The sequence below is a fragment of the Natator depressus genome, chromosome 21, assembly GCF_965152275.1.
Source record: "Natator depressus isolate rNatDep1 chromosome 21, rNatDep2.hap1, whole genome shotgun sequence".
In the NCBI taxonomy this organism is placed as follows: domain Eukaryota; kingdom Metazoa; phylum Chordata; order Testudines; family Cheloniidae; genus Natator; species Natator depressus.
The window spans coordinates 6,632,516-6,651,443 of NC_134254.1; the positions used below are offsets into that span (position 1 = coordinate 6,632,516).

Below are 18,928 nucleotides of genomic sequence, written 5' to 3' on the forward strand. Positions count from 1 at the left end.
ACTTAAAGGAGCACTATACTAATAACTGGAAGCTATTATTGTGAACAATTTCACACAAGAAGGCTTTCTGAATGGCCTTTGCATGGTTTCTAAAACTTGTACTGCGTGTGCGTGTGTGTGAGTGTGAGAGAGAGAGAGAAAAAGGATTAGAATACCCAGTTTTGGTGGTAGGTTCCTTGATGTGTTGTGGGTTTTTTTTGTTTTGGTTGTTGGTTTGGGGGTTTTTTTGGCTAGAAGTCTTAACTCTATAGGCTACTGCTTTATACAGTTGTGTTGACTTTGTTCTGCTATTGTTCAGTTGCACAGGGTTTTCTATATGATGTGCTAGATTCTAATGTTAATTCTTTGTAACCATAGTTGCGGTTATTCTCTATAGTTTAAAAAAAAAGTCATATTCTAAAGTTCCCTTTTAGAAACTTGTATTTTTATTGCAGTGTTACCAGGTGGCCTTATATACGTCACAGTGTTTGTGATAGGTACAGTTGTGTATTTAATGCTTATCCCTCCCTCTTACTTTTGTGGGTATAGCTGAGGTGTATAGTCTTGGTAATAGAGATAAGCATAGAAGAAAACTCTCCACTTGTATTATGAGGACTGACTTGAGCGCTGGTTATCTGCATTGAGCTGTATTAAGACAGCAGGAAATACTGACAGAAAACTCTTAAAGAGAGTCAATGAGCACGAGACTTTGTTGGGGTATTTTGAGCGAGCTGATGCCCTCTTGATGGAGAGTTTGAATTGTGGGCCAGATCTGTAGCTGGTGTAACTTGGAATAATTGACTCCAGTAGACCTGAGCTGATGTACACCAGCAGAAAATCTGGCCCTGTAGCTTTTTATCTAAAAGGCTCAGAGCAGGGGGACATGAGTTAATTTTGGGAGAGCTTAAGCAACATGGTAAATGGCACAGTAATTTTTTAAAATTAATAAAGTATAATCATGTTTGTCAGTAACTTCAGATTTAAATTTGCTTTGTTTACAAGTTGGAAAAAAAAACAAAAAACACCTGCAAACTCAAACTAGGATCTGAAAGTTGAGCTGGGTTCTTTTCTTCTTTGCGTATCATCACCTGTGGATGATGTCCGTAGCCTAAACTCTGCAGTCATTTTCATTGATGCAGCCCTATTGTCTTCACTGATGGTGAACTCGTGGAGCAGAGGGCAGAATTATCACCCTGTAATTTGATTTTATTTTTTTAACTCTGAAAAGAACCCATCTTACTTACCTGCAGAGCCCACAATGGTAAAATCTAACCTTAAGCAGTAAAATCAGCCGCTCTGACTGAATACACAGGGGGCAGTAGATGCCATTTTTCACTTATTCTTTCCAGAGTAGAATTGCACTTTAATCTTATACAGAGTCAGCAGATAAAGCAAATTTCTGCTCTGAGGCAGAGTTGTGTACATCTATTAACCTCCTATGCATTCTACACATGATCTCTTAGTTTGGGACAAATACTGTAATATTAGATAGTCCTGGTGCTCTGAGTACACTAGGGTAAACTTAACTGGGAATAAAGTAGCTTTTTAGTGTAACTCTCTGTTCTTTTGAAAATTGTACTTTTATACTATCCAGTTATCTTAATGCCATTGTGCTGTTACCAGCATTTTTTAATGTAATGCAAGTGCATAAATAGCCAAGTTCTGAGAAACGGTTCAGTGTTACTAAACCTGGTTTTATTTAACCACCTTGCATAAGAGATTAGGGAGACCTTCAGCATATTAAGATGTGATCAAAACTAATCTGATGGAATTTGAGACACTGACTACGGCTGATTATGCACTTGAGTGTGTTTCAGCTTTGAGAAGAATTATTGGGGCAGAGTTACTAAATTCTAAGGTGCAGAGCCAATCGTTGAGGAATTGCACGTCAGCGACACTTTGCTTTAAAAGGTTGGTGCATTGGCTAAAGTACATTATTCAAACCTAATGAAGGTCTTCCCTGAGGAAGCAGGTGACTTGTCTATTGCTTCAATTTTTTGTGCAGAAGAAAATATAGTGTATGGCAGTTTTTTTTTAAAATGGGGTAGGGAATGGTTGGGGAAATCTATTTTGTGTAAGAATTGACAGAGGGATTTGCTTTGTACAATAATGCAAGCCGGCTTTTAAGAAAAAAGCATTGTAGCAAACTATTCAAGTCAATCATATGTTAATAGATACCTGCAACCAGACATGGAAAACAATTGTATTTTTTTAAATAAATATTTTTAACAAAGTCCTTGATCTTCTCTCCTTTAGAGGAAACAGTCACAGCTGCTGTATGGGTGTAATTAACTCCCTGATAATGAGGAATGTTCATTACCTTCAAGTGTTTACTGGCATCTTGTCTAGCAGAGGTAAAGGTCCTATTGGAGAGCTCAGTGCTGGTTTCCTCCAGGTAAGATCTCCTATGACAGCACCCTTCTTAAGGATTTGGAGATGGTAAAAAGCTGGATTTATAGTGCTAGGAAATGTGAAACATTGCATCCTAGCAACAGTATTTAGCCTACTGCAAAGACCAAGCTCTGTTTTTTTAAGGATGAAATACTAGGATCTCTAATACAGGTAATGTCTTATTTGGAGTAGACTCCTTTGAAGATAGCAAATGACTGGATTTTTAACGTTTTTCATATTAATCCTGTATTGTGTTGGTGCATAATCTAAATCAGTCCGGTTGTACCCACAGAGACAGGTGGTTGACCCCCCCCCCCCCCCAAATGCAGGAAAGAGACATGTCTGAGGACCTGTGTCTTATGAGGGTGGGAAAGGATCTCTTATCTCAGGCCCTCTGTTAAAGAAGGGTTTTCCTACTGTAAGAGGTGTTTGAAATGCACCCTAATACCAGCTATTGCTTGTTCTGCAAATATTCCCCATTACAGCCAATTACTAAGACCTGTTGTCCTGCCTCACTGAGCCACTTGCACAGTAAGAGTGGCATCAGCTGGTGGCACAGAGGAATTACAGTGCATTTCCAGTTCCACCTGAAGGAGTAAAGTCACACTAACTAAAAACTGTTCTTCTGGAGGACACCTACGAGTAGCGATTTATTTTGCATTTAATCTAACACCTCCATTCTGTTTCCTCTCTTTGGTGAGGGCTAGTGTGTGCTCACCTTACATAATGTATGGCCATAAACTAGTTTTACAAAAGTACTACCTCCTAAGGGAGCTTTCTGGGAAGAGATTTTGCATTGCTAAGTATGGGGAATATGGTAGGTGGGATACAAATTCTAAAGGGCACTGCAACTGGATTTATAGAGGGCACTGCAGTTTGGAATTCCAAAGTGAATTGTGCATACTGAACAGAATAAATAAGGACTTAAGTCAAATTGCTCTAGATAACGATTGAAATTGTTGCATTGGAGAGCCCATCCTAATCTCAGCCTCAGGGTTGTCTGGCTGGAAGGGGTTTGGTTCAAATTGTTCAGGGCCTGTAACAGTTACACTCAGAGCCTAGTGAGAATATAGTAATCACTTTTAATTAACATTGCTTTATATATACACACACATATGTACATCCATCCACATACAATCACACTAAAGCCTTTATCTCTTCAAACTTTCCTGAAGTATCTCCAGAAAGCTAGCATCTTTAGATTTGCTAGTATGGTCTTGTAACAGATCATTCTTGGGGTATACAGTACCTCGAGAGTTTCTCTCATGGAAGGCACCTTTTGTAGAGGTTATTGCACAGATTAAATGGGTGGAGGTGGAGCCTAGATGCATCTGCTTAAGGTTTCAGATAGAAGCAAGACTACAAACCTCCCAAAAACACTGCTACTTGAACCAGTCACTTTTGCAGCTTACCAGTGACTTAAGCAAAACTTACTCTTTCCTCTGCTATATAACTAATTTAAAATACTTTGTATGGTAGAGCCCATTGATTAAGGCTCTGCTGCAATGAACATATCTGATACTGTGTAATATAGATTGAACCTGTTATCAAAGTGCACCTGGTGGTTTCTGCTAATATTGTGATTTCCCCTTTGGGAGCATATTTGAAGCCTGGATACTCTTACAGGTCTGGTTGCTGGAAAACTAATTCTGAACCACTCTTGCAGTGCAGCGTTACGCAGAGGATTGTTCTGTATTAATTAAAAGCTAGAATTGGTGCTGTAGGTTGTCAGGACCATGGCTACAAATGGGTCCTGTGCTTACACACTAATAGAGAAACCTATTGGTTATAGTAACTCTAAACCAGGTGATGATACCCAAAATAGGACACATGAAACAGTAAGACTTACAACTTCCAGCCTTTCCTCTGAAGAGAAGCTTGCTTACAAGAGGAATTTTTCTCCACCAAGCTGCCATAAATTGCAGATTTCCAGGATTCTGCAGTTTGACCTTCTTAGTGGAATAACAGACATGAGCAACTTCTGCTGGCTGTACTTAGCCTCCCAAGGTGACTTGGGATGTTTGGTTGGTTCTGACTTATTCAAATTTAATATTTTTGATTGCAGAAAACTCAGGTAATTTAGCCATGTCATTAGTGTGAAATCATCCTTCCTAGTAATGCTTGATGATTTGTGTTTATTGCAAATACATAACTCGTTGTCCAGGGTTATACTTTCATTTTAGCGCTGATAAAGTCTAGGGTCGCCCATCATTGCTGGCTTGTCAGGTGAGGAGGCATCCACTGCTGCAAAATAAGATTAGTTCACCTGTCAGTATAACACTATGTGCAGAATCAATGAGCATTCATTCTAACATGTTTGAACATAAAATGAGGCCCTCTGCTCTATTGGATACCTAGTTGCAGTAGTTCTTGAAGTTATTGGTGCAGAGGCAGTTTCCTCTGCCATAGAGAGGTTTAATTTTGGGAGGCATCCCTAGTACCAATCAATAAAAAGTAAGGGGGAGTGTTGGATGGTTTACACAGCACAAGTTCAATCTATTCCTAGCATTGGGACTGCCTGACTTATCTTGGGCAAGTCACAACTTTGCAGGACCTCTAGTCACTTGCTTTCAAAATGGGTTTACTTCATACGGGTGTCAGGAGCCTTAATTCCTTTCTGGGGGAACAGTGATGTTGGTGTAAAAGGGTGCTGTAACAGCCCACTGTATCAGAGACAACACAGGAAATGTTCCATCTCTCACCTGGATAGAATTGATCAATGCTGTCTTTAGCTTCCAAAGAAAGCAGCTGCCCATCTAGAGTTTGCAACTAAGACATTTCATAGATTCCAAGGCCAGAATGGGTCACTGATAATCTAGTCTGACCTGTATAACCGAGGCTATAGAATTTCCCCAAAATAATTCCTAGAGCAGAGCTTTAAACAAGAAATCCAATTGTGATTGGTCAGTGATGGAAAATCCACCATAATCTGTGGTAAATTGTTCCAAAGATGAATTACTCACTGTTAAAAATGTACACCTTATTTCCAGTCTGAATTTGTTTAGCTTTAGCTTCCAGCCATTTGATCATGTTATCTTCCTCTACTCGGTTGAAGAGCCCATTATTAAATATTTGTTCCCATTGTAGATACTTAGACTTAATCAGGTGAGCCCTTTGAATCTGTTTTTATAAAGGCATGTTTTCTATTCCTTTAATCATTCTCATTGCTCTTCTCTGAACTCATTCCAATTGATCAATATCCTTTATGAATTGTGGGACCCAAACTGGACACAGTAGTCACCAAGTCCTAAATGCAGAGGTGAAAAAAAATCTCTGCCTACTTGAGATTCCCATTCTTGCATCCCAGGATCAAATTAGTTCTTTTGGCCAAAGCTCAACACTGGGCGCTCATGTTCTGTTGATTATCCACCACAACCTCCAGACCTTTTTCTGACTGACTGCTTCCCAGAATGCAGTCCCTTATCCTGCAAGTATCTCCTACCTTCTTTGTTCCTACATGTATACATTTAAATTTAGCTGTATTAAGAGACACATTGTTTGCTTGCATCCAGTTCACCAAGTGCTCTGGATTGCTCTCTGTGAGTGACCTTTCCTCTTATTTATCACTCCCCAGTTTGTGTGTCATCTGCAAACTGATGGTGTGTTTTCTGACAGGTCACTGTTGTGAATGTTAACTAGCATAGGGCCAAGAATCAATCCCTGCAGTCCTCCATTGGGAACACCTGCTCTGTGACTATTCCCCATTTACAGTTATGTTTTGAGACCGATCAGCTCACCCCATTTAATGGGTGCCAGGTTTATTTTATATCATTCTAGTTCGTTACACAACAGGTCATGTGGCACCAAGTCTAAGCATGTTACATCAACACTATTACAAGCTCTGGCTTTGTGTCTTTCAGAGGGAAGGTTGCATTATTCATTGGCTTAGCTAGGAAGCAGGCCAGAGAGACGGTACACGTTGCAACGGTCAGGACTTGCTTCTACTAGTTAGATAGCAGAGTGATTTGGTTTCTCAGCTATCATCCCACTCAATTTATGGTTCCTCCCTTACCCCCCCCAAAACCTGCTTAATGTCTTCCCATATCAGCAAAGAAAGCAGAGTCAGACTTGTGTCTGCCAGGGTTTTGTGGGCAAGTCAGAGCAGGAAGAGGGAACAGGAAAATAAACATTTCCTTGCATTTTACTTGGAACGCTGCACACTGGCTGTATGTTAATGCACATGTCATTTTTCCTGTCATTCTAAAGCAGGCCTAACTGCTGGCATTTTCTTACCTGATGAGGGCTTGGGGTACATCCTGTGGAAAAACAAAAGGAAAGTGTAGAACATAAAGGCCAAACCTCCAAAGATCATCCCACAAACCAGGAAACTGTAGCTGCCCTGATCATGGATAATCTGCAATAAAGAAAAATAAGGGTCTTAAGTCCAGTGGGAGAGGTGCTTCATACCAGGGCAAGCCACAGGGAGCAGCAGGCTGTTTACATCACGCCTGGCAGAGGTCAGCAGTGTTCCTTTGTTTGAACATAGGGGAACCTTCAGCTCAGGAATCCATTTCCCCTGTTGGTCTGGCCAAGCCAATCTGGTGGCCTGCAAGGCAGGTGCCAAGGCCCATCTGTTTTCACAGGCTGTGTTGGCTCTCTAGACTCTCTTGCTATCCATCTGTACAGATGGCCTGTTTTATGCACATGTATTGTGTGTGTGTTATACAAATAAATCCTGCCATGAAATGGCCTAACCAAGACCTACCTGAACCAGATACAAGGTGAATTGATATTCTTGTTTTACCACCTGGCAGACTCTAGTTACTCCTCCATCCCCCCCCAAAAAAGTTATATAAACTTGTGGCAGAAAGAACAGTGGGGAGTGGAGCTTTTGGAAGCCCTGGAACTGGGTAGATTTACATTTAGGGCGTGTAGCGAAGCTTGACTCACCGCCATGGTGCCTCCTGCTGGTCATCTTGGAATTAGCTCTTTTCCAGCTTCAGAGCACCCTCTGCAGGCTGGTGTCTCACCTGCCTCAGGCCCCCCATGTCCCTCCTGGTGCCCCTTTACCTCAGGGTTCTGCCCCCACAGTACCCCCACACACTGGGTCTCCCCAACCCTCTAAACCCACCTTGCCTCAGTGGCTACTGCCAGTCATCATCTCTCCTTGCTCACTGGGGCAGACTGCAGTCTGTAATGGCTACTCATCTTTGGCCAGGGGGTAGGACCTACTGCCTTTGCCTATTCCCAGGCTGTATCTCTGCAGCCCAGCACCTCTGTAGGCCTTCAACCTGGGGTTTTACCGGGCTGGAGTTCCCTTGCTCTATTCCCCAGCACTGCTCCAGTTCAGGTACCCTCCTCTCAGGCAGCTGGCCCGTTTCCCTCCAGGGCCAGAGAGAGAGACTTCCAGCTTCTAGCCCACAGCCCTCTTATCAGGGCCAGCTGGGCCCTAATTGAGCTGGCCACAGCTGTGGCTGCTTCCCCATTCAGCCTCGCCTGGCTGCTTTTAACTCCTGTTTATTGGAGTGAGGCAGCTGCTCCATTATAGGGCGTTGCTGCTCTAAGGAACATCACACAATGAATATGTTGCTTCCACAGTTCTCCAAACTTGGACAACTGAATTTCTAACACAAGAGGTAATGCAAAATGACCTATAGCTGCAGTAGCATTGCTTGGTGATGGTAAGGTACGGAGTGGGGCAGCTAGCCCATCCCACCATGACTCTACTGCTTTTTGGGCTAGATTTACCCAACCTGGAAACTACAGTTCCACTGTAGGCATACTGCTGTAAGAGTGGGCACTTTTATAATTATACCTAGCACTCTTCAGCGCTTGATGGTAGCTGTCTCTTAGCAGCTCCCACTGATTGTGTTGCTTGTTTTCTCTACAGAAGACTGCCCCCTCTTTCTTTACAGAATGATTGTGTAGCTTTCAGAACTGTCTGTCTGAGCATGATTGTATAAAACGGCCATGCACTAAATGTTCATGTAAACCCTGCTGCCGTGCAATACATGCCTCCTAGTGTGCTTTAATCCACTAAATCGGGTAGATTTAAAGAGCACTAGGGGACTTTTAGTGCATGGCAGCAGGCTGTTGTGAGGTACGTGTACGCCCTATCTTGTGTAGGCAAGCCTTAAGGCTGCCATTCGCTCAAATACAGATCTGTATGTGCTTGAATTAAAAGTCTCGTCAATTCAGGGCATATCCTGGGTTTTTCCTTTTTTCTGCACTTACCGACCCCACGAGTAACTGTAGCACCATCTCTCCAATTGCAGCTCCAGTGACTAATACTGTCGTGGCACAGCCTGAAAACAAATGGTACAAGTTCTAGGAACTGCTGAAATGAATAGCTTCAGAGGGCAAAGAATGTCCCCAGGCTAGAGCTCTGTGAGGTGAGACCCACCTGTTCTACATTCATGAGCCTGCACAAATGTGGCCCTTTTGCATTCTGATATTCTATCAAGGCTTGTCTACACCGCAAGTTACTGCCTGGCAACCTATTGTGCTGTAAGCCCTCTGCTTCCTTATGGACAGCAGAGGATATTAAAAAAATAATGGCTGCAGCCAGCAAGGGTACCAGTAAAAAGTTACCTGATCCTCCCACTCTCCACTGTGTGCAGAAGGACCTGTGCTCCCTGTTTGCCATTCATTCTCCATTTTCCCGCATATCTACCCTACCACGTGGTGCATGGAGCCAGGAGCTGTGGATGGTTCCACGGGGTGGTAACTGGTAGTGGAAATCACCATCCTAACTTAGCTGGAGCTATTCCTGGGTAACCTGCAAAGCATGATCTTAGGAAGGTGAAAAGGGCTTGCTGCTGGTACTTTCTCTGCTCAGAGTCTGACAGGGGGTAGGGATGCTCACCTTTGTACTGGAGGATGTCTTCCGTGTAGGCCAGCATGCTGGGGAAGGTGCTGCTGAGGAAGAGACCCAGGCACGCTGTGCCCACAAACAGGAAGACAACGCTGTAGGAGAAAATCAGGAGCAGGAGGAAAGTTGCAAGCACTCCAACCTGCAACAGTACAAGCCCAGAGTCACTGTCAGGGAAGAAAATAATCGCTGAGGTAGCACTGGGCTCTAGCGGGCTTTTAAAAAGAATAGTTGAGGGCCTGGAAAAGAAGTAGATTTATCTGGTCTAAGCGAGCTAGCTCAACTGAGCTTTGTCTCTTGAACATTGGGTTACAGGCATAATGTGCACGTCACATAGGAGTAACTATTCACTGACTGAGCTCACAGCTAGAAATCAGAGTCGATTCACCTCCAAATGCAGTATTCAGTACCCTCACTAGAGGGACATAAGCCAGCTACATTGGATTCTGGTCAAAAAGCCAAGCAGAACCATCTGTCCCAAGTTCATTAGACAAAGAATTAAGATTACCCTCAAGCCCCCTCTGATTTTCTAGATGTTGCAATTTGGTGTTTCGAGTGAGCCTTAAATGCAGATTTTTGCGATTTCCCTCATTTGCACCCAATTGTTCTTCAAGCCACAACTCTGTGCTGTTTTGCTGAATTGCTAGTGACCACCCAGCAGGGGGAGCTCTCACCACATTTTGTAATCCCAGCCAAAAATCAAGGTGCTGTTTTTTCCCCTTAATTCCTTCAGGACTAAGTGATAGGTGGTTTTAAAAATGTGTGCATGTATAAAAACACATAGAGCAACCTGGAATCTAAAAGCCGTTCCTCTAAATTTAACTTAATATGAGAGTTAAGTCAAATTTTAATCCTAAATGACTGTCAAAACTGTGTACATACAATATTAATAATTGCAAGTCTAGAACAAATTTTATTCAGTGATCACAAACAGTCAAAATAGGTACGTAATTTTCTATCTGTGGGTATACTTGCGTAATGCAGATTTGGTTGCCATTGAAGTAAAAGGCAAAACTTCCAATAAATTCAACAGGACTAAAAGGAGCCCCCCAAATCAGTTCTAGTTAACAATAGAACCCAGGAGTCTGGATGCCTAGTCCTCCGATCTTCAGTCGTGCCAGATCAAACCAGGGAGTGGTCTACCTAGTCTGGTGACTAGTAAAACACTTCAGAGGAAAGTGCAAGAATTGTCAGAACTATGGAAATAACCTGGCAGTAGGGGGAAGTTTCTCCCTAATTCAGGCTGTTAGTGACTGATTTATGTTCTGAAGCCCTCTGGGCTTCAGATATTTTTAATCTTAAAAAACAAAGTGACGTGGCTGTTTCTCTGTGGCCTGATTTTTTTTTTAAGCAATTTGTGATTCGGTGCCTCAGTGTTTGGATGCCCAATTTAAAACACCTCAAAAGCACTTGGTTTTTAGAAAGCACTCCTCACTTTTGAAAAATTAGACCCATAAATATCCAGTCCCATTTTCCCATTATTCTACCATGCTCTTAGCCTCACATGTATATTGTGGCAGTGAATTCCCCAGGTTAACTATACATTCTATAAAAGGTTTCCTTTTTTTCTCCCAATTTTAAATGAATTGCCTTACAGATTCATAATTATAAGGCCAGAAGGGACCACTGTGATCACCTAGTCTGACCTTCTGTAAAACACAGGCCACAGAACTTCCCTGAATTAATTCCTGATTAAACTAGAGCGTATCTTTTAGAAAAACATCCAATCTTGATTTAAAAATTGCCAGGGGTGGAGAACCCACCACACATCTTGGTAAATTGTTTCTATTTAGCTGTTTTCCCCCGGTTCTTATATTAGAAGGAAGGGTGATTAGGAGAGCCTGAATTTCTCTGCCTCATCTCCTCTTCAACCACTCTAAATCTTCTCAATCCCTTGTCACATAACACTCTCTCCTGGCCTCTAATAATTTTTGTTGCCTCTCGTCTAGTCCATCTTCCACAGCCTTTTTTGAGATGAGGTGACCACAGCTAACAGTATTCTAGGTAGAAGTGCACCATTGATTTACATAAAGGCATGATTACTTTAGCGTTTTCTATCCAATTCCTTACACATCCTCATATCATTTGCTTTTTGACTGTTACTGCATGCTGAGCATTTCACTGAGACAGGCAGAGCACCCCTCCAAGTGATTAGCAGTCATTAGAACCCAGCAAAGTAGATGGAGTAGTTAAAATTATTCCTTCCAATGGGCGTTAGTTTGCATTTGTGATCATGACATTGCCTAATTACTAGACAACAATACAGAGATTGGTTGGAGCACTCCGTTAAATTACTTATTTCTACAGAATGATTTCATTATAAGCCGAGGGGCACTGCAACCAGAATTATGGGCACGGTGGGCTGTATTGAAATATTTATGGACTTTGAGTCTTCTGCTGTTCTGTCAGAGGACATAAGAGTAAATAAAGTTGACGTCCACGTCACTCAACATTTCCACTGAGTTCTAGTCGGACAGATTTTAGCCTATGAGAGAAATCAACAATGCAATAAAAGTTAAAAAATGTTTTCAGACTAAGTCCTTTGTCTTGCTTTGGGTTCTTTGTACTCGGTTAGCAGTGGTGTACATGGTGATTTGTGCCGCCTTGCCTAAATTGGGGTGCAAATCACTGCTTGCATTGCTGAGGCATATCCACATAAGGGATATGTAGCTACATTGGTGCAAGAATACCCAGGGTAACCAAGCCTCTGAGCTAGCTCAGTCCACTTCTGGGGAAGATTCTTTCCCCTCCAGATCAGAAGCGCTATGCAGAGGATGACAGTACAGTTTGCCTTACCACATTTATAGACACCATGGTTGCAGGTTTCATTCGGTAGGACACAGGGATGGAGATGAGCCTGCCTAGTGTGATGAACCCCCAGAATAAGCTCGGCAGGTAGCCAGCCACCTTGTGAACCACAGAGAGAGGTTCCTCCACTGCATAGCTGTATACGAACCCAGAGTACTCGCCCTGCAGGGAAAGCAAACAGCACTCTGCATTAATTTTACATCTCATAGGCCTAGCCCCCTGAAGAATACGGGCCTGCTCTAATATGTCCTCTGTGATGCTGTTTATCGTGTGTCCCCATTGTGATAGGTGCTGTACAAACAGAACAAAGAGATGCTCTCTGCTTCAAAGAGCATACAATTCAAGTAAGAGTCCATGGAGGGCTTGCAGGACTGATCCCTAAGGGAAAAGGAAGGGACGTACTGCTTCTGAAAGTGGGGGATGCCATGCAAACCTCTAAAGAGCTGTATCCTGGCCTGAAACAATGCTGCTCCCCTGCAGGCCACCACAAACTCTTCCCCTTGTAAGCTATGCTAGTCTGGCTTTGAACCTCAGTCTCCAGACAGGATACTGCATGTATCCTCCTTTCCTTAACGTTACTGAGCCGCAGCAAATAGACACAGCACAGCAAGGAGATGTGTGCGTGCCGTGGCAGCGCAGCTGGGATGCTTACCCAGGTTCAGAATATAAGGATAGTTAATTCATGTTAGAAATCTTGAGCCATGAATCATGCATCTGATTTACCAGATATGATCACTTGTCTGCACATGGAAATGGGCACCTAAATGGTAGCTGTTGCTTCTCTCTCTCTCACACCCACCCACTCCCCACCTGCCCCCTTATAAGGATGGAGATGAACAGGGATCTGTTGTCTCTCACGTGAGTGCCCTAAGATAGGAGATATTCTGATGTGGGCTGCTCTTCATCTCTTGTTGAAACTGTTCCACTGTAGTAATGGGGCCACAGACAGCCTGAGAATCACTGTATCGTCCAGTGGTTTGGGTACTCACCACGGCTGGGGGAGAGTCTGACTCAAACCCCCAGCTGTTTGAGGAAAAAGGATTTGGATAACAGCCACCTACCTCTCAAGTAGCTGGCCCAACTGCTGGGTTATAAGGTGTTCTGATGTGGGCCCCTACCCCTCTCAACCTTTCCTCGTGAAACTGTTCCACTTTAATGAACTATGAATTGGGCCAAAGCAAGATGTAAAGGTAAGGCGCCCGCAGTAGCTCAGAGTTGGGGTTTTTTGTGGGATGAAGACCCTGCTGAAGGGCAGGGATCTGAAGGGGGAAGCACCTTCAGCCTTTCCTGTTGAAGTGTTTCCATGTTACTGAACTATAAATTGGGCCAAACAAAAATGAGACATCCTCACTAGCTCAGGGGTTAACCTTCTTTCTTGAGATGTTGATGCCCTGGTTTCAGTTCTTCTCTCTCTCACTCCTGTGGGGCAGGATTTGAAGAGGACGCTCTCTTGTCCTTTCCTTGCGAATCTGGTTCCACTTTAATTAACTATGAATTGGGCCAAAGCAAGTACCCCCAAAGAGATGCCTTCTGTGGTGTAGTGGTTTGGGTACTCTCCTGGGCTAGCAAAGCCTCTAGTTCAATCCCTCCTTCTGCCTGGGGAGGGACGGACATTTGAGGCGGGAGCACCCCCAACCTTTCCTCTTGAAGCTGGTTTCACTTTAATTAACTATGAATTACTCCAAAGCAAGCTCCTCTAAAGAGATGCCTTCTCTGGTGTAGAGGTTTGGGCACTCCCCTGGGATGCTGAGGGCCCTGGTTCAATCCCTGCCACGGGCAAGGGGTTTACAACATGTATCAGCTGCCTCTGGGGCCTTTTATTTAAATATTTGTTTGGGGGGGGCGCGCACCTTAAAAAAGCAAGTCACTCTTTTGTCCCCCGCGGCTAGGCTACCCGCCCAGGCTGTGGGAGACCCCAGGCCCAACCCCTCCTCTGCAAGGGGTTGTGCCAAGGCTCTCCCACCTCCCAGGAGACCACCCGCCTCCCGCCTCCCGCTTACACCTCCCAGCCCCACCCCCCTCCCGGCCCCCCAGCCACCGCCCCTCCCGCCTCCCAGGCCCACCCCCCACCCCTCCCACCCTTGCCCCCACCCACCACTCTTGTGAAGTGAGCGATCTCTGTTCAAACCCCCTTCTGTTTCCAGAAAGACAAGGGCCTTCCGCAAGCGAAAAGGGGACCTAAACAGGAACCTCCCACTTCTCTCGTGGGAGGTGGGACAGCCTTCTCCAAATCCTTTTAAATAGTCAGAGGAAGGATTTGAACCAGAATCCTCCACCTCCTAAGCAAGCAACTTAACCACTGGACTATAGAGTGACCCTAGGCCATTGCCCGGCCCAGTTCATAGTTAACTAAAGTGGAGACAGCTTCAAGAGAAAAGATACACACAGCTCAAATCCTCACTCCTTCAGGACCAGGGACTTGAACCAGGCTCTCCAACACCATAGGTGCAGGCCCTGGCCACTAGGCTATACAAGGCTGCTTGCTAATGATATTTGCTTTGGACCATTTAAGAGTTAATTAAAGTAGAAAAACTGCAATAGGAAAGACTATTGGTATGCTAAACCTTTCTCACGCAGGCAGGAATTGAACCAGGGTCTCATGTACCCAATGTCCACACCCTAACCACCAGGCTACATGGGGCTTCTTACAAATGAGGCTTGTTTTGGCCTAGTTAATTAAAGGGGAACAGTCTCAAGAGAAAAGAAGCTCCCTCTCTCAAGCTGTTCTTAACAGGCAGAGGAAGGAGGTGAAGCAGAGTCTCCTCCCTTGGCGATCAGCAGCCTAACCACCAGTCCTTAGAGCAATTCTGAGCCTTTTACTGGCCCAACTGGTAATGAATTAAAGTGGAAAAGCTTCAGCTGCAGTGTGGATGATAACACTGACCTCCTTTGTAAAGTGCTTTGATATCTATTACTGAAAAGTGCAGTGTAAGACCTAGAGAATGAAGGGCTAAATTCTGCACTCTGTTACAAGTAGTAATAATAAAACCGCTCTACATCTCCTGAATTGCTGTTGCGTGGGACTTAGGCAAGAAATACAAGCCTGTTTCCTGACTGCATTATGAGAGTGGCTTTCTCCTGGAGCTGCTATGGCAGAACTAAGCCTTCTATGCATTGTCCTTTGTAACGGTTACATGGATTGCAAAAGCAGGCAAGTAGGCTGCTGAGTTAGTGTGATAGATGGTGCCTGGGTGAGGGCCAGGGATGCCTGTGTCAGCAAATGGGATAGAAAAAGGTTCTCTTTGAAGGGGGCTGGCAGTTCCTAAAAGATGTAATAATACTAGAGGCTCAAAAACAAGCTATTCTGATGCAGGGGAAAGATAAGAGCCACAGGAGGGGTACCCAAAGTCATCAGTTATGTCTGAAAATGGAGGGCCAGCTGTGTTCTAGCAGCAGCTGCCATATCTGCTTTTCACAGCGAAGCACGTTTTCAAGACTGTTTAATGCCCCAGTAAGACTCGGTGAGTTTTGCACTTTCCCTCACACAGATGGGGCAAAATCAGGCACAATTTACAAAGGTAGGACGAGCAGCCACACCTCAGTTCTTGGCCATATTGCCCATTTTTGGGGGTGGGATGGGGGAATCCTCCCTGCATCCCCCACAAGTAGAAAGGAATCCAGATGCAGCAGAGCCAGTGTGATGCCACTGATCAGGGTAGAGGAGGGACATGTAGAGAATGCACAGTATGCTCTGAAACAAGCCAGGTGGGAACTTCCAGCCCAGCCCCTGTAGGCTCAGGAAAGCTCCCTGAACACAGAGCTAGCAGCCATTGCGTCTGCAAAGCACAGCTGCTCTCAATCTATGAGTGGGGTGATGAGAAAGGATTCCTTCAAACCCCACTGAGGTCCAGCCCGCACTGTGCGCAATGAACAGAGTACGTGTATTTTGCCTGAGGCTTAGCCTGGTTGTAAAGGATTCAGGGTGGAGAGAGTGCCACATAGCTTTGATTCAGAGAGGATTTCTTGGCCAGCAGTACTTACTATGATCCCGTCACTCATGAAGAGGACAAGAGCCCCGGCGACGTGGACTGCGAAGTAGGAGCAAGGAGCTCCTCTGAAGTTTTTGCTTTGGCAGCAGCTAAATAGGTCGTCATGCACTGGGTTAAAAAAAAGAATTCAAAGCAAATGTAAGTGGAGCGCCCAACTAGCTGCTCGCCCTACCACTCACAATGGGGATTTGTTCTGTCACCTGCCCCTGGACAAATGGAGAACAAACATACAGCTCTGTTCTGGGTTGCGTACGAGCTGGAACACTGATAAGAGGTTATCAGTATGCTATGCTATGCTATGCAGAGGTACCCATGTGAAATCTTGCCAGAGCACGTGCCATCTAGGGAGCAGGTAGCCTCACCTCAAAGCTCTCGGAAGCTGAGGAGGATGGACTTGGGGAGCGCTAGCCTGACTGATGATTTAGAAAATCTGGGGTCAAGTCCAGCTCAGCCATGGATTTATTATTCTTATTATTTACATTGCGGTAGCTCCTTGAGGTCCTGCCCAAAATCAAGGCTCCATTGTGCGGGGCACTGTACACAGCGAGAGAAAATCCCTGTCCCAAGAGCTGACAGGCTGAGGATGGGTCTACACTGCAATCAGTGTTAGTACAAACCCAGGGTCCTCGGCAGGGTCATGCTGCTGCAATTTCACTGCTACTGATAGACGAAAGCTAGCTCAGTATGTCCACATGGGCTGCAGTCACCACTCTGATCGCACTGGAGAGAGGCCCTGGACCCCATGCCCTGATGCCTCTGGGACCAAATCCCTGAGTCTCGCTAGTCCTCAGTAAAATGGGGATAACAACCCTTGGTCTATGCAGACTGTAAGTTATTTGGGGCAAGGTATGTATCTATACAGTGGGGCCATGATCTTGGCTGGGACTAATGTTGCGCAAAGAATAAATGGGGGGTGGAGTGAAAAAACCATGGTAGCTTTCAATAAAGTTAATGAAGTGCTTGGCACATTGAGTGTGTTTTTCGTCTACAACACAGTGTATAAGGTAGTAACTATCCCGCCTTGTGTGTGTGTGCGTGGGGGGGGGGAATGGCATGACGGGGAAGTGAAAGGATTTGCCCGAGGCCACAAAAGGAATTAGCATCATTATTTATGGGGCTCGATTCTCTCCTGCCTGGCATCTTGTGTAGTCATTTACTCCAGCGTAGAGGGCACATGTGTAAGACAAAATCAGAACAGGAAGGGACCTCGGGAGGTCATCTAGTCCAGTCCCCTGCACTGTTGTGACCATGCTGAGTTAGAACAAGAGCTGGTTAAAAGATAAAACCTGGGGTTACCAATAAATAAAATCAATTTTGTTTCGATTTCAGGGCATTTGAATTGGACTTTCCGCCCTCCGCCCCCTTTAAAAAATATCGGTGGGGGGGGGGGGGGATTTTATTGAAACACGATCACAAAGCAGGTTTTTGGCAAGTGAAAAATGTCACTAACCAGACACATTTCAGTTGCCAAAAACCTGCTGTTCGTTAAATGAAAATTTGGTAGCCATTTGGGGTTTAAAAAAAAAAATTGAAAAAAAGTAGAATTTTCAATGCAAAATTTCTTTTTTGGAAAATCGGACATTTTTCCACAAAAAAACCTTTTGACTCAAAAGTTTCAGCCAGCGCTAGTGAATCATGCTTCACCTGCACTTTTGCACTGATATAAATGACAACACAAGGTACAGGACAATAGAGAATCAGGCCCATTCTTTCTACTGTACGAGTGCCTAAAGACCCCAGTCCAGGATCAGGGCTCCATTGTGCAAACACAGACAAACACTACCAAGACTGACTGCCCCAAAAAGCTCAATTAGACAATACCTGAGAGGTGCACAGACCAACAAACTGTGGGGAGGACAAGATAACACAGATAGCTGCACCTGAATAAATTTACACTCAACAATGGCCTCAAAAGTCATTTAAGATTAGCCGCTAGGAATCCCTGGCCATCCATCCTGTGCTTTGACCACATTTCTCATTAGTAAAAATCTCTAGACAGGGTAAAAGATTAGAGTTAAGGTGCACACAGCTTTGGACCCTGTGCTACGTCTACACAAGTACTTAATATACTACACCGGCAAGTGTGGACACAGATTATACGAGCAGCTGTGCTTTTGCCAGCATAGTTGATGTCACTGAGTCTACAGTAGGGATTTTACCAGGACAGCTCTGTTGGTCAGGAATCACAGCTCTGCATCCCCCTGACTGACAAACGGAAGCCAGCAGAAGTCTGTAGCATAGATGTGGTCAAGCATCCACTTCCCTCTTTGCAGTATCTCCTCTCTCCCTGCCCCTAATTCTCTCTGCCTAAACGACTCACCTTTACTTCATTGTAAAGAAAGAGGTGTCTTCACCTGCGTTATGAAGGCCAGGTCTACCCTGTAGACCTCTGTCAGGCTAGCTGTTGGTCAAGGTGTGCCCCTGCCCGACAGCTATGCCAGCAGCAGTCCCTAGTGTAAATGCAGTTCTGTTGGCAAAGCTGGACTTCTATGGATATTGCTTATTCCCCTCAGAGGGGTGGTTTTACTGCACCTATCAATTGTAGCTTGCCAGTTTAGCTGCATACACAACCAGGAGCGCTTTGTTGGTATAGCATACCCGTATTTCTAACCCGTAAAGTGCTCCGAATATAGACATGGCCTAGCTTTAACCTAGATACTGAAACAAAGCATTTTAAAATACCCATTCACTTACCACTATTTATCCCAATGGTTAAATATACTTGGCATTTGTTTCTCTCAGCTTGGTAAAGAATCAGTTACGTGTCTTTGGTTTGCAGCAGCAGCTTTTGGGATGCACACAATGCAAAGGAGCCCCCACATTCATTTAAGAACAGCTGAATTTAAGCAAAATCAAGGAAATAATTTCTTTTGGTCTTGGGTTTTACATAAGCTTGCTTCCTACAAAGTCAAAATTTAGGACCAAACAGGTGAAATTCCTTTGGTTGCTT

At 44.4% G+C, this 18,928-nt stretch overlaps 1 protein-coding gene across 1 annotated transcript in view; it reads right to left on the bottom strand.

Moving 5' to 3' along the window:
• Positions 1–3,665: 3,665 nt before the first annotated feature.
• Positions 3,666–18,928, bottom strand: part of MFSD4A (major facilitator superfamily domain containing 4A) — a 36,373-nt gene continuing 21,110 nt past the window's right edge. The window contains exons 5-10 of the mRNA XM_074935880.1: positions 15,971–16,086; positions 11,978–12,151; positions 9,176–9,323; positions 8,545–8,615; positions 6,604–6,724; positions 3,666–4,614 (exon numbers count right to left, since the gene is read on the bottom strand). Of these exons, the coding sequence (XP_074791981.1) occupies positions 4,550–4,614; positions 6,604–6,724; positions 8,545–8,615; positions 9,176–9,323; positions 11,978–12,151; positions 15,971–16,086 (695 nt within the window). The 3' untranslated portion in view covers positions 3,666–4,549. The remainder of the gene's footprint in view (positions 4,615–6,603; positions 6,725–8,544; positions 8,616–9,175; positions 9,324–11,977; positions 12,152–15,970; positions 16,087–18,928) is intronic.